The 16,117-nt window shown below is 39.7% G+C and overlaps 1 protein-coding gene across 1 annotated transcript in view; it reads left to right on the forward strand.

The window, feature by feature from the left end:
- The window catches only part of AHRR (aryl hydrocarbon receptor repressor), a 279,804-nt gene that overhangs the window by 237,707 nt on the left and 25,980 nt on the right, over positions 1–16,117 (forward strand). Inside the window, exon 8 of the mRNA XM_075828497.1 lies at positions 5,391–5,524. Within this exon, the coding sequence (XP_075684612.1) occupies positions 5,391–5,524 (134 nt within the window). The remainder of the gene's footprint in view (positions 1–5,390; positions 5,525–16,117) is intronic.

Below are 16,117 nucleotides of genomic sequence, written 5' to 3' on the forward strand. Positions count from 1 at the left end.
TGTACTCCTGTACACAGCTGTCTGTGCTGCAAATGCTGACGTAAATCAGCCAGAAAACTGCTCCTGTTAGGGAGGTGATGTCATCTTCTCTCCCCCTTCTCTGGGGCCTCTTGCACATGGCCGCAGCTGTGTTCATGGTCCGTCCGTCATTACGGTACGGACGTGATGCGGTGTGTCATCTGCTGGCCGTCCGCAATCACGGACCATGCGCACACAAGATGTGTGTTCATTTCAATGAGCCCGGACCGCAATTGCGGACCGTATAATGACATGTCTTAATTTTTTGGTGGTCCAGGCTCTGGGCAATGCAGGGACCATGGAAACCACAGTTGAGTGCATTGGCCCATAGGTTAGGATGTGTTTTATACTGCGGATAGTATATGGCCACAAAACTATGGTCGTGTGCGTGACGCCTCAGTACTAGAGATATCAGCAGGAGGAAGGTTGTATATGGCAGATCAGAGTGTGAAGAGGGGGGTAGGCATCCAAGTATTCAGGGGCGACAGATCACAACTGTATCAGACTGTAGATACAGAGAAGAGCACACACACACACACACACAGCATTTTGCAGGGAGGAGGCCATGTATGAGTGTGGAGAGAAAATAGAGCACCCACGGCAGACTGTGCAGGGGGAGGTAGGGGGAAATTACACAATCATCAGCAGCCCTTTCTGTCAGGACAAGGGTGAACAGATCCGTCATGTACTGATACATGAGAGGTGCAGTAGTGTAGGCGGCAGCATCTTGGAGTCACAGAATTTACATCCAGCATGTATTACTGAGGGGGACATCAGCACAGCAAAAAAGTTTAAAACTTGGAGAATTTTGTAAACTGTATATCAGGGGTCTGAAAATGTATGAAGAAATGGAGATTGCAGCCTGAAACTCCCAGTAACCACTAACACATGTAAAAATATATTTTTTCAATGCCATATGTGTCCATAACCTTTAAAGACAATAATGCTATTATCACATTATAAATCTGTTATCCTTTAGATTTACCTAAAATATTTAAACTACAAAATCATTATTTTATTGTAATTTTCCTTTCATTTTCCTTTTACCTTATGTGTGTGTATATATACAGTGTTTGTGTTTGTTTATATATATATATATATATATATATATATATATGTGTGTGTATATATATACACTACCGTTCAAAAGTTTGGGGTCACCCAGACAATTTTATGTTTTCTATGAAAACTCACACTTATATTTATCAAATGAGTTGCAAAATGACTAGAAAATATAGTCAAGACATTGACAAGGTTAGAAATAATTATTTTTATTTGAAATAATAATTTTCTCCTTCAAACTTTGCTTTCGTCAAAGAATGCTCCATTTGCAGCAATTACAGCATTGCAGACCTTTGGCATTCTGACTGTTAATTTGCTGAGGTAATCGGGAGAAATTTCACCCCATGCTTCCAGAAGCCCCTCCCACAAGTTGGATTGGCTTGATGGGCACTTCTTGCGTACCATACGGTCAAGCTGCTCCCACAACAGCTCTATGGGGTTGAGATCTGGTGACTGCGCTGGCCACTCCATTATAGATAGAATACCAGCTGCCTGCTTCTTCCATAAATAGTTCTTGCATAATTTGGAGGTGTGCTTTGGGTCATTGTCCTGTTGTAGGATGAAATTGGCTCCAATCAAGCGCTGTCCACAGGGTATAGCATGGCATTGCAAAATGGAGTGATAGCCTTCCTTATTCAAAATCCCTTTTACCTTGTACAAATCTCCCACTTTACCAGCACCAAAGCAACCCCAGACCATCACATTACCTCCACCATGCTTGACAGATGGTGTCAGGCACTCTTCCAGCATCTTTTCAGTTGTTCTGCGTCTCACAAATGTTCTTCTGTGTGATCCAAACACCTCAAACTTCGATTTGTCTGTCCATAACACTTTTTTCCAATCTTCCTCTGTCCAATGTCTGTGTGCTTTTGGCCATATTAATATTTTCCTTTTATTAGCCAGTCTCAGATATGGCTTTTTCTTTGCCACTCTGCCCTGAAGGCCAGCATCCCGGAGTCGCCTCTTCACTGTAGACGTTGACACTGCCGTTTTGCGGGTACTATTTAATGAAGCTGCCAGTTGAGGACCTGTGAGGCCTCTATTTCTCAAACTAGAGACTCTAATGTACTTGTCTTGTTGCTCAGTTGTGCAGCGGGGGCCTCCCACTTCTCTTTCTACTCTGGTTAGAGCCTGTTTGTGCTGTCCTCTGAAGGGAGTAGTACACACCGTTGTAGGAAATCTTCAGTTTCTTGGCAATTTCTCGCATGGAATAGCCTTCATTTCTAAGAACAAGAATAGACTGTCGAGTTTCACATGAAAGCTCTCTTTTTCTAGCCATTTTGAGAGTTTAATCGAACCCACAAATGTAATGCTCCAGATTCTCAACTAGCTCAAAGGAAGGTCAGTTGTATAGCTCCTCTAAACAGCAAAACTGTTTACAGCGGTGCTAACATAATTGCACAAGGGTTTTCAAGGGTTTTCTAATCATTCATTAGCCTTCTAACACAGTTAGCAAACATAATGTACCATTAGAACACTGGAGTGGTAGTTGCTGGAAATGGGCCTCTATACACCTATGTAGATATTGCATTAAAAACCAGACGTTTGCAGCTAGAATAGTCATTTAGCACATTAACAATGTATAGAGTGTATTTTTGATTAATTTAATGTTATCTTCATTGAAAAAAACTGTGCTTTTCTTTCAAAAATAAGGAAATGTCTAAGTGACCCTAAACTTTTGAACGGTAGTGTATATATAGTGTGTATGTATATATATATATATATATATATATATATTGTGTGTGTATAAATACAGTATATACTCATCGTCTATAAGAATTCTTAAAACCCAATTTTTATTCACCAGCTTTTCACTCTGCGCTTAGCAGATAATTGGAAATGGAGTTATTCCTTGGCTGTAAAAGTTTGGTGTATGTGATTTATTTAAAGTAATGGTTTATTTATATGAGAATCTACTTTAACAGATGTAAGGACCCTTTGCTGCTTATAAATAATATTTCTATAATTCATCCAGAGAACAATCATCAGGGCATCTGACGCCTAAATTATATGCCCTTATAAAATTATAAGTGTTGAAAAATCGGACTCCTCTTAAGAGTAATTTGTACCTAAGTAATCCCCACCCTTGAAACATTTGCTACTATTGCAGGATTTTCACATTTTTATATTAGTCTGTTCATGTCCCACAGGGGAGAGTTTTAGAAATATCTGGATTTAGAAAATACCTTGAAACTAGGGGTTGATTTGGCAGACACAAATGTTGAACACCCCACATACACTATACAAAACAGTCCTTGGGATCAGTGCCCAGGTAGCATGAACACATCTGGTAATAAGGTGTATAGGACATAAAATATGGCAGTGGGACAGCCAGCCATACAGCAACGCTGGACACAGTCATCTGACACCAGCAAAACACATGCAGTGTGAAGTGTTTGTATTACTGTCTAAGAAAGGGTCTGGATCAACCTCACGGAGCGGAAAGGATGCCGGAATCTATCAAACTGAAACCTTCTGGGCATTTTTCCCAGAGCATCACAGAGCTGAATGTTAGATGATTTTACTTCATCTCTACCATATAGAGGTTCTTCTCAAACAATTTAAGAATTATGATATTCATGGAACTAAAGTTAATGTTTTGTTAATCTCAGGAGTTGGAGGGTAGTCAGATGTGGACAGGATAACATTCACTTGACTCATTGCGTTAGTCTTTATATTTGTTATTTAGCTGTTATATGTTCATTGTGGTTGTGTTCTGCCAATTGTATTAAGCTACTGTGCTAGACCCATGTGGATTTGTTATTAGGCCAACAGATCCTTATTTGTGTCTATTCCTAAACTATTAATTTCTATATAGCAATTGTGGCTACCCAATGTGCTAGGACATACTTCAAATTCCCAAAGACATTAGCAGATTTTTCAATGGATTTAGAATGGTTTTCTGGAGTAAATACATTGAAAAATATGGTGTTTGGGTCGAATTCCATATTTATGAAGTCGCTGCACCACTTTTTTTTGACACATAAGACTGTGCCTGTAATAAATTGTAGAAAACAATACCAGGTCCGACTTGATAGTGTCTTTATCTCATGACACATTCATTACTAGGGCATATGCCCTGTTGATGAATGTGGTGCTCGCTGCATGGGGAAAGAAACTCATGCCCCAATCACATAATGCGCCAGTATTAATAGATCTCCCCCATTGTTCCCAACAGATTCCTTCGTTTTTTTAATGGAGTCTGCTGAAAATTTAATGTCTATTAGCAATGTCACATACCCGTGGGTGTCAGCTATCATGGTTAAAATAGGTGGAGCACTGTTAAATGGTGCCAGAGGTATTTGGCAGTCTTTCACCTTTTACCACCCACTGTATTTGGCATATTCAGTATATAATGCACACACAAACATATTCCAAAAAGAGAACAAGTATGAAACTTAGCCTTAGTCTACAGTGATGTATAACTAATAATTTATGTATGATAAAATATTTATTGAATGGTCACCCTCACCAATTTCACGTATATAAGGCAAAAGAAAGTTGAAAAGAATGTGTGATGATTGATGAAACTATTACATTTTCTTATTGTCTAAAAATACTTCTAAATAAGTTGTCGATTTTTTTTCCTGTGTTCTGTGAATGACTGAAGAATTTCTCATTTCAGCAGCTACTTAGCTTCACAGAATGTTTCAGTCAACACTGAAGTATGACTTTTGTTAACTTGCTGATTCATCTCCCATTAGTCTATGCTAGAACACAACTTACGTCTGTAAGAAATTAGTAAAACGGCTATTTAAAATAGAGTTCTTTAGATCTCTCAAATATGAGCGGATCAATCAGTTCTTACCTCTTTTGCTTAAAGCTGAAGCCACCAAGCAAATGTAGAAGTATACTGTCAGAAATAATGGGAGAGCCAGACCCCAAATTACAAAGGCTTTCTCCATCTCTGACTTTCAGTAACATTGCGGCCAGTGCTTCCATGGTGACAGCTCAGCTTTAGGCCTTGGACAACCCACTGTTTATACTGTATATACAGTGCACAGCTGTGAATGGATTTAACATATACTTGAACAGAAAACAGATGTTAAATGTGGTGTTTGCTACAGATGTATACTTTTTCTTATATTTACATTATTTGAGTTAAGCGAGGGGAGCCATCTTCTGGATAGCATCTAGTATGATTGCTCTTGATGGGTAGAGTTGAATCAACCATCAATTAAATGACCACCCAGTCATGTATGGAATATGAATGAAGTATGGTACCCAACGGAGGACACATTGCTCACTGATATTACATCTCAACCACTCAAAATAGGTCATAATACATCTCTAATGTTTTTATAATGCAGGAGAAGAAGTTTTCCTTAAAAAGTTGTACAAAGCACAAGAGTCAAACTCCAGCAACTCAGAGTACTCTACGTTCCTCAACCGATGTTTTATCTGCCGTGTCCGATGCCTTTTGGATAGCACTTCAGGATTTCTGGTGAGCATCCGACCCTTACTGGCAAATAACGTGTTAGAAGCATCTTGTAATTTTGAGAAAATAACTCACATATAGTATTCACAACACATGTAATATTGTATTTTTAGGGATATATTTTGGCTTATGGTAAAATATCTGCTTCAGTACCTATACAGAGACCACTATATATTTTATATGAAAATATTCATAAATGTTTAGTATATACTATTTTTTTCACTTTTTTTCTCTCCTTAGATGTTAACTTAAATGCAAAACAAATATTAGTAATACTTAGTAATGTAAAAGAAATTATCCTTGAAATGTTGCTATGGACACCTTAAACACACAAGGTTTACTAAAGTCAGAAATCAGTGACTCTATTCATGCCCCTGACGGTTCACACCTTGCTTGGATTCGACCACACAATGCTATCTGCTTAATATTGTTATCCCTTTTACATTTCACAAATACAGGGGTATACTCCAGAACAATACACCAGCTACTGTAGGATAATCTTCTTAATGCCTCATTTACAGAGGAGGGATCATGCTGTCAGTACATGATGGAGTTTTTATGTTGTTGAACCTATTATTAAAGAGGCTCTGTCACCAGATTTTGCAACCCCTATCTGCTATTGCAGCAGATAGGCGCTGCAATGTAGATTACAGTAACGTTTTTATTTTTAAAAAACGAGCATTTTTGGCCAAGTTATGACCATTTTTGTAATTATGCAAATGAGGCTTGCAAAAGTCCAAGTGGGTGTGTTTAAAAGTACAAGTCCAAGTGGGTGTGTATTATGTGCGTACATCAGGGCGTTTTTAATACTTTCACTAGCTGGGCGCTCTGATGAGAAGTAACATCCTCTTCTCTTCAGAACGCCCAGCTTGTGACAGTGCAGATCTGTGACGTCACTCACAGGTCCTGCATCGTGACGGCCACATCGGCACCAGAGGCTACAGTTGATTCTGCAGCAGCATCAGCGTTTGCAGGTAAGTCGATCTTACCTGCAAACGCTGATGCTGCTGCAGAATCAACTGTAGCCTCTGCTGCCGATGTGGCCGTCACGATGCAGGACCTGTGAGTGACGTCACAGATCTGCACTGTCACAAGCTGGGCGTTCTGAAGAGAAGAGGATGTTACTTCTCATCAGAGCGCCCAGCTAGTGAAAGTATTAAAAACGCCCCGATGTACGCACATAATACACACCCACTTGGACTTGTACTTTTAAACACACCCACTTGGACTTTTGCAAGCCTCATTTGCATAACTACAAAAATGGTCATAACTTGGCCAAAAATGCTCGTTTTTTTAAAATAAAAACGTTACTGTAATCTACATTGCAGCGCCTATCTGCTGCAATAGCAGATAGGGGTTGCAAAATCTGGTGACAGAGCCTCTTTAAAGGCTTTTACAAATTTGCTAATAAATGAAATCTGCACAGTAAGCATTAAAGGAAAAGTATATTTACTATTGGTCTAGCTAAATGACAATTTGTCAGTGACCCACCAGGATGAATTTTACCATGTCAGCTGTGTCATCTTTATTAACCACTAATAGAACTTACCGACTTATACATGCCATTACCTAATAAAAAGTTAGCTAGATCTGGACATTTTATATTTTTATAGAGATTCTTCAGCCCACACACATTGTGCTATATTCTATTTGCAAACATCCAGGAGGTTGTCACAGACCAATCTTTGTTATAAATTGTGGAGTAATATAACAATGATTAAAGCCATGAGCTATGATATAAATATAGTCAAAGAATATTATTAGGCCATTATTCGCCATGACGTATTTTGGTGAAGGGACCCTACCGGACCATGACATAATGTGTCTCCAAAAGAAGGTAGTAGACAACATCCAATCAGGTAAAGAAGACTTACATTTTTATTGGTACGTTCAACGCGGTATTGCTACGTCTCTGGGTCTGACAGGTTTCCATTGGGTTTCTATTTCTTTACAACAAAGAATAATACTGGAAAACTATGTTTGCTTTCACAAAGCAATGGAAACCTGACAGAACGGAGGCAACGGTAGTGCGATTTTTAAAAGTGATTATTTTTGGTGAGACCAAAACTAGATGTATGACTGACACTGAGGTTTACCATAAATTTTACTAACTATTCCATATTTTGTGTAGTTTTTCCCATTTAAACTTTCAAATTGCTATAAGGGCATGTTCAGACTGCCAGGACTTTGACCCATTGTATTTCTTGATAATTATTGATACCCTGTACCCAATTTAATTTACTTGTAAATAGTTTTTTTTTTACTAAATTTCTCTTGTAGCAGTTTAGAAAGAATAGATAATCTTTTGCCCCCGGAGTTTGTTTCAGTCAGGTTTTTAAAAAAATACCAAAGGTTAGGGATACTAGTCAATTCATCTGTGTCCCTCATTTTCTATATGGCATGTTTAACTTGTAGGTAAAAGAAAATATCAGCTTGTGGCAGATTATATGGGTTCTTTCATTTGACCCATGATTTAATTTTCTTCAACTACTTCTCTTATGTATCGAATACACCTTTGATTTCATTTACTAGCAAACTCCAAATTTACAAATTTAAGAAAGGTTACAATAATTCCATAAGGAGCTAAACGCAAAAAAAAAGCTTTTATTCTTTAAACTTTTTAATCAATTCCAGCTTCCAAGTAGCAAACCACATGTTGGCAGCTTGGAAAATTAGTCATTGCTCAATTGCCCTGATTCGAGCACCTGCGATATATTTCCCATTTTACCTGCTCCTTTTTGTACTAGATATGTAAGAAAACAAGAGTTTTCACTATATAATCATGCAAGGTAATTGGGATGCTAGGTAGTACCTACTCCACTTTTTGTTGAATAGCGCAAATATCGCTGTTTAATTCTCACTCTCATTCTTCCACAAATTAATGCATTAAGCAGCGATTCTACAATCCTAAAAAACTGTTCCTCAAACCACCCCGATGCTGAGTTGAACAAAAAAATAAATTGAGGGACTATAACCATTTTGATTATTGCAATTCTGCCAGCTGCTGAAATAGATAATTCCGTCCAAATCCTAATTTGCGAACAGTCCTCCGACCTGTCAGATATTCTGGTTCTCAAATACTTAAAATGTTCACATTAAGCAAGGATTTTTAGGCATGGTACACAATATGTAAGATATTACTGTATACATTTCTAATGTTTCAGAGCATTAACAGTGGAATCTCCCAATTGCAATATGTAGACATCCAGTCAACTGTAAAAGTGCCCTAGTACTTGTGAAATGAAGAATGTCACTGTTTCCCACAGAAATAAAATGGGCTGATGAATCCTAACCCCAGAAAAAAAAATTGGAAACCGACGTGACTGCAGTTACATAACTTTCCCTCTAATGTCACATTCCCTTAGGTCAAGGAAGCTGAGATATGACAAGTTATTTGGTTGGGTGCTGTCCCCATGCCTTCATCACTAATAATTTTTCTGAACCATTTGTTCTACATGGTAAAACATTAAAAAAAAAAACGTTTTGACTCCTAGAACTTGCAGAGCCACTGTTATGTTAGTCAAGTAAAGAAAATGACTGGTGAGTACAGAGTTTTCTCCATATCACTGATGGGACCTCACCAAATAACTGTTTATCTCAGCGTCCTGACCCTTATGAGTGTGACACGGTGGGACAAAGGATATTGGGTTTGACAGCATTGACACCTGAATTTTCAAGTTTTGAATGAAGCTACTGTAAGGGGGTACTGTACTAGGGGGTTAATATCTAGGTCTTGGTTTTACATACTGAATCTACACTATGGGTGATATCATTTGCAGATGCAGTGAGAATTTTCTATGATCACAGAGTATATATATATAAACCTCCCTAACATATCATCTGAAAGCATTATAACAGCCCCTAATAATGATCGAGGCAAGATAACACCGGTATGGTTACCTCACAAGTGAGCAGTGCCTCTTTTTTTGACTCTTGCAGTGTAGTGACACAGAAAAGTTTGTTTTTTTATTTCCGGGTTTCCAAGTTAACCTGACACTTTTACAAGCATTTTGTACCCTACTAGCTATAATTCGTGGTATATTATATTTAGCTGCGAATTATCCATGAAAAATGTCTTAGCATACAGATTTTACAGCAAATTCTGACTGGATGTTGTTTTTGCTAAGCATTGTGCTACATTCTGCTAGGCCTTTTCCCTGACATATTATTTCTATCATCACTGGATTTTCTAGGCGATCAGTACTGTCATGCAGTGGCGTAATGATCGTGGTTACAGGGGGTCCCCCGGCTGACCTCATTCTGCCACATAATGCAGTCTGTGCCATGCCGCATATGAAGTCCACGTCGAGCAGCGTTATGACGATATATGTGATGCAGCATACAACATCCTGACGCTGGACATTGTGTACTGCGTCACATATGATGTTCTTACGCTGCTCGGCATCAGGACTTTATATGCGCCACGATACAAACCAGGCCTGATGTGGCAGCCTGATGGGATCCGGGGCAGGCCCGCTGCAGCCAATAAAATATGGAGGAGCGGTGAGTAAATATATATATGCCTGATCTGGGGGGGGGCCTGATCTGGGGGAAGGCACTCCATGGTTACTCCCCTGTTGTCATGTAGTTCTTGTGGATTCACTATCTAGATCAATATTTACATACTGCTTTGAATAGTAGAAGTTATGTATATGTGTATATGTGTAAAAACTACCCATCTACAGAAATCTGCCACCTATAACTTGTAATATTATTACACTCAAGAATGACACCCAGGCTCATTTTGAAGTCAGATGGGCAGATGTTTGCCGACGTATTGTAGCCCTATTTTCAGGCGTAAATCGAGGCATAATACGCCTCGTTTACGCCTGAAAATAGGTTGTGTGAACCCAGCCTTATTTGTCACTCCACAGAACACATTTCCCCTGCTCGAGAGACAAGTGGTGGCGTGCTTTATACCACTCTATCCGACGCTTGGCATTGTGCTTAAAGAGGCTCTATCACCGGTTTATAAGTGCCCTATATCCTACATAATCTGATAGGTGCTGTAATGTAGATAACAGTGGTTTTTATTTTGAAAAACGATCATTTTTGAGCAAGTTATGAGCAATTTTAGATTTATGCTAATTCGTTTTTTAATGACCAACTGGGCCTTTTTTTTACTTTTTACCAAGAGGGCATTGTAAACAGAAGTGTATGACGCTGACCAATCAGCGTCATAAACTTCTCTTCATTCCAGCCCAGCTTGTTTCACTGCACAGCGTGATCTCGCGAGATCACGCTGTGACGGGACTTCCTCCCACATGTCCTTCGGAGCAATGGAAGAGTCAACAGACCGCCTCCAGCCATGCCAGAAAATTTATCTGAATCTGCTGCGGCTGGAGGCGATGTCTGTTCAGTCTTCCATGGCTCCGATGAAGAACATGTGGGAGGAAGTCCCGTCACAGCATGATCTCAAGATCACGCTGTGCAGTGAAACAAGCTGGGCATGAATTAAGAGAAGTGTATGACGCTGATTGGTCAGCGTCATACACTTCTCTTTACAACGCCCACTTGGTAAAAAGATACAAAAAATTTGCATAAATCTAAAATTGTTCATAACTTGCTTAAAAATTATCGTTATTCAAAATAAAAACCACTGTTGTTATCTACATTACAGCGCCTATCAGATTAGGTAGGATATATACTTATAATCTGGTGACAGAGCCTCTTTAATCATTAGTAAGTCTTGCATACAGCTTCTCATGGAAACCCATGCAATAAAGCTCCCGGCACACAGATTTTAATGCTGATGTTAATGCCATTGCAGGTTTGGAACTCTGCAGTTAAAGAGGCTCTGTCACCACATTATAAGTGCCCTATCTCCTACATAATGTGATCGGCGGTGTAATGTAGATTACAGCAGTGTTTTTTATTTAGAAAAACTATCATTTTTGACGGAGTTATGACCTATTTTAGCTTTATGCTAATGACTTTCTTAACCCCTTCGCGCCATTTTACGTACAGTTACGTGATGGGAGATGGTCTTTTCGCGCATCTCCACGTAACTGTACGTGATTGAGATGAAGCTGGCTCAGGAGCTGAGCCAGCGACATCACCGCCGGGTGACAGCTGTATGTTACAGCTGGCACCCTGAGGTATCGGCCAGGATCGGAGCTAGCCTCCGATCCGACCGATTAACCCCTCACATGCTGCGTTCAATAGAGATCGCAGCATGTGAGGAGTTTATAGCCACCGGCACCCCAGCAACGTGATCGCTGGGTTGCCGGTGGCTGCAAAGGCGATCGGAGGGGTAATACTTACCTCCCGGTCTCCAGTAACGGAATCCTCCTATGTCCCGTCGTCGGCGGGGCTCAGGAGGCTTTCCGGTACCATCGGCAAGATGGCGCCGGCTCAGCTTCCGGCTCAGAAGCTGAGCCGGCGTCATCAGCAGTAGGTGTTCACTGTATGTTACAGCGGACACCCCGATCTATCGGCAGGAACCGGAGCTAGCTCCGATTCCTGCCATTAACCCCTTCAATGCAGCAATTCAATGCAATCGCTGCATCAAAGTGGTTTGTATGCAATCAGCAGCCTTGCCATGCGATGGCAAGGCTGGCGACTGCTACTATGGCAACAGGATGCCTAACAATGGCTTCCTATCTGCCATTACGTTAGCCGATTAGGCCCCGCCTGGAGGCGGAGCCTGATCGGCTTGCTGTCAGTGAACAACTGACAGTTATAATACATTGCACTACATAGGTAGTGCAATTTATTAGAACATCAAACAAACAGTTGGACCTTCAAGTCCTCTAGTGGGACTAAAGAAAAGTGTAAAAAAAGTAAAAATAAAAGTTGTAAAAAATACAATAAAAGTTTAAAATAATAACACAAAACACAATCGGCCTTTTTCCCTTATCAAGTCATTTATTATTGAAAAAAATAATAAAGCCATACATATTAGGTATCGCTGCGACCGTAACGACCTTAACTATAAAAATATTATGTTATTAATTCTGCACAGTGAACGCCGTAAAAAAAAAACTAAAATATACTGACATAATTGCTATTTTTTGGTCACTTTGTCTTCCAAAAATTGAAATAAAATGTGATCAAAAAGTCGCATCTACCTAAAAATGGTACCCATAAAAACTATAACTCGTCTCGCTAAAAACAAGCCCTCATACAGCTCCGTCGACGAAAAATGTAAAACCGTTATGGCTCTCACAACTTGGCGACAGAAAAAATCCATTCTCTTTACAAAAGTTATTTTACTGTGCAAAAAGTTGTAAAACATAAAAAGTGCTATAAATTAGGTATTACCGGAATCGGACTGACCCGCAGAATAAAGGTAACATGTAATTTATAATGCGTGGTGAACGCTGTATAAAAAAAACTAAAAAAAATATGCCAGAATTGCTGTTTTTTGGTCACCTTGCCTCCCAAAAAAAAAAGGATAACAAGTGATCAAAAAGTCGCATGTACCCCAAAATGGTACCAATAAAAACTACAGCTCGTCCCACAGCAAACCAGCCCTCATACCACTACGTCTATGAAAAAATAAAATTAGTCAAGGCACCAATAAGCCAGGAAATAAAAATATGCAGTTGTGCCGGCCCGAGGGGAACGTTTCTTCTGTTTCAAGTGGCGAATTATCAAGGCCTCTAAAATTAGGGAACCAGGAAGGGGAGGGCACAAACATATCTTCTGGAAGTGAGGGCGCCCGTATTATACCAGGACAACACTTTCCCAGCAAAATTCCCCAAACTTCAAAGGTGCCGAGTGTGGACCAAAAGGGGAATAAGTAAAGACCATTTATTAGTGCGACACCGGCCTGTGCAGAAAGGATTGTGTCACAGCATAACACACATCTATGGATTATTTTATTGTTTTTTTTTACCCCACTATACCACCTGACTATGCCCCTTATATACGCCGCCCGCCTTACATGTACCCCCACATTATAAACGGAAACACCAGTAAGACTCAAAACAAAACTACTACAAGCAAAATCCACGCTCCAAAAGCCAAATGGCGCTACCTCCCTTCTGAACCCTACAGTGTGCCCAAACAGCAGTTTACGTCCACATATATGGCATCGCCATACCCGGGAGAACCCTTTTAAAAAATTTTGGGGTGTGTGTCTCCAGTGGCACAAGCTGGGCGCCACATATTGGCATATCTATTGAAAAACCATTTTCACTCTGCAACATCGAGTGCACACCAATTTCTGCCAATCACCTGTGGGGTTAATATGCTCACTACACCCCTAGGTGAATACCTTGAGGGGTGTAGTTTCCAAAATGGGGTCACTTCTGGAGGGTTTCCACTGTTTTGGTCCCACAGGGACTTTGCAAATGCGACATAGCGACCAGAAACCAATCCAGCAAAATCTGTACTCCAAAAGCCAAATGGCGCTCCTTCCCTTCTGAGCCCTACTCTGTGCCCAAACAGCAGTTTATGACCACATATGTGGTATTGGCGTACACAGGAGAAGTTGCTTTACAAGTGTTGGGGTGCTTTTTTTTCATTTATTTGTTGAGAATATGAAACATTTTCAGCTAAAACTACGTCTTATTGAAGAAAAAGGATTTTTTTTATTTTCACTGCCCAATTCTAATAAAATCTATGAAACACCTGTGGGGTCAAAATGCTCACTACACCCCTAGATGAATTCCTCAAGGGGTGTAGTTTCGTGAATCGAGTCACTTTTGGGGAGTTTCCACAGTACTGGTACCTTAGGAGCTTTGCAAAAGTGACATGGTGTCAAGAAACCAATCCAGCAAAATCTGTGCTCCAAAAGCCAAATGGCACTCCTTCTCTTCTAATCCTTGCCGTGTGCCCAAACAGCAGTTTATGACCACAAATGGGGTATTTCCGTACTCCAGAGAAGTTGCTTTACAAATGTTGGGGTTCTTTTATTCTTTTATTTGTTGAGAAAATGAAAAATTTTGAGCTAAAGCTAAGTCTTATTGGGAAAAAAAGGATTTTTTTTATCTTCACTGCCCAATTCTAATAAAATCTATGAAACCCCTGTGGGTTCAAAATGCTCACTACACCCCTAGATGGATTCTTCAAGGGGTGTAGTTTGCTAAATGGAGTCACTTTTTTGGTGTTTTCACGGTTTTGGTCCCTTAGGGGCTTTGCAAATGCGACATGGTCTCCGCAAACCATTCCTGCTAAATTTGAGCTCCAAAAGCCAAATGGCGCTCTTTCCCTTCTAAGCTCCGCCGTGTGTCCAAACAGCCGTTTATGACCACATGCGGGGTATTGTTTTACTCGGGAGAAATTGCTTTACAAAAGTAGTGGTGCATTTACTCATTTTAGTCTTTGTGGAAATTAGAAAAAATTAGCTAAACCTACATTTTCTTTGAAAGAATGTAGATTTTCATTTTCACGGCCTACTTCCAATAATTTCTGCAAAAAACCTGCGGGGTCAAAATGCTCACTATACCCCTAGATAATTTCCTCAAGGGGTATAGTTTCCAAAATGGGGTCACTTTTGGGGATTTCAACTGTTTTGGTGCCGCAAGAGTCTTTCAAACCCGACATGGAGCCTAAAATATTTTCTAATAAAAAGGAGGCCCCAAAATCCTCTAGATGCTCCTTTGCTTCTGAGGCCTGTGCTTCAGTCAATAAGTGCACTAGGGCCACATGTGGGGTATTTATAAAAACTGCAGAATCTGGGCAATAGATATTGAATTGCGTTTCTCTGGTAAAAACTTCTGTGTTACCAAAAAAATAGATGAAAAATGAATTTCTGCAACAAAAAAAAAAGAAATGTGAACATTTCACATCTACTTTGCCTTAATTCCTGTGAAACATCTAAAGGGTTAAGAAACTTTCTAAATGCTGTTTTGAATACTTTGAGGGGTGAAGTTTTTAAAATGGGGTGACTTATCGAGGGTTTCTAATATATAAGGCCCTAAAATCCACTTCACAACTGAACTGGCCCCTGTAAAAATAGCCTTTTGAAATTTTCTTGAAAATGTGAGAAATTGCTGCTAAAGTTCTAAGCCTTGTGATGTCATAGAAAAATAAAAGGATGTTCAAAAAACGATGCCAATCTAAAGTAGACATATGGGTGATGTTAATTAGCAACAATTTTGTGTGGTATTACTATCTGTCTTACAAGCAGATACATATAAATTTAGAAAAATGCTAATTTTTGCAATTTTTCGCAAAATTTTGGTGTTTTTCACAATTAAATACTTCATGTATCGAGCAAATTTTGCCAGTAACATAAAGTCCAATGTGTCACGAGAAAACAATCTCAGAATCGCTTGGATAGGTAAAAGCATTCCGGAGTTATTACCAGATAAAGTGACACATGTCAGATTTGAAAAAATAGGCTGTGTCCTTAAGGCCAAAACAGGCTCAGTCCTTAAGGGGTTAATGGACAACTGGGCGTGTTTTACTTTTTGACCAAGTGGGTGTTGGGGAGAGAAGTGTATGACGCTGACCAACCAGCGTCATACACTTCTCCCCATTAATTTACACAGCACATAGTGTTCTTACTAGATCACTATGTGCAGCCACATAAACACACTATAACGTTACCGCAGTGTCCTAACAGTGAATATACATTACCTCCAGCCAGGACGTGATGTCTATTCAGAATCCTGACACTTCTGTAGCGTCTGTGTGAGATTTACAGCA

The sequence above is a fragment of the Rhinoderma darwinii genome, chromosome 5, assembly GCF_050947455.1.
Source record: "Rhinoderma darwinii isolate aRhiDar2 chromosome 5, aRhiDar2.hap1, whole genome shotgun sequence".
In the NCBI taxonomy this organism is placed as follows: Eukaryota; Metazoa; Chordata; class Amphibia; order Anura; family Rhinodermatidae; genus Rhinoderma; species Rhinoderma darwinii.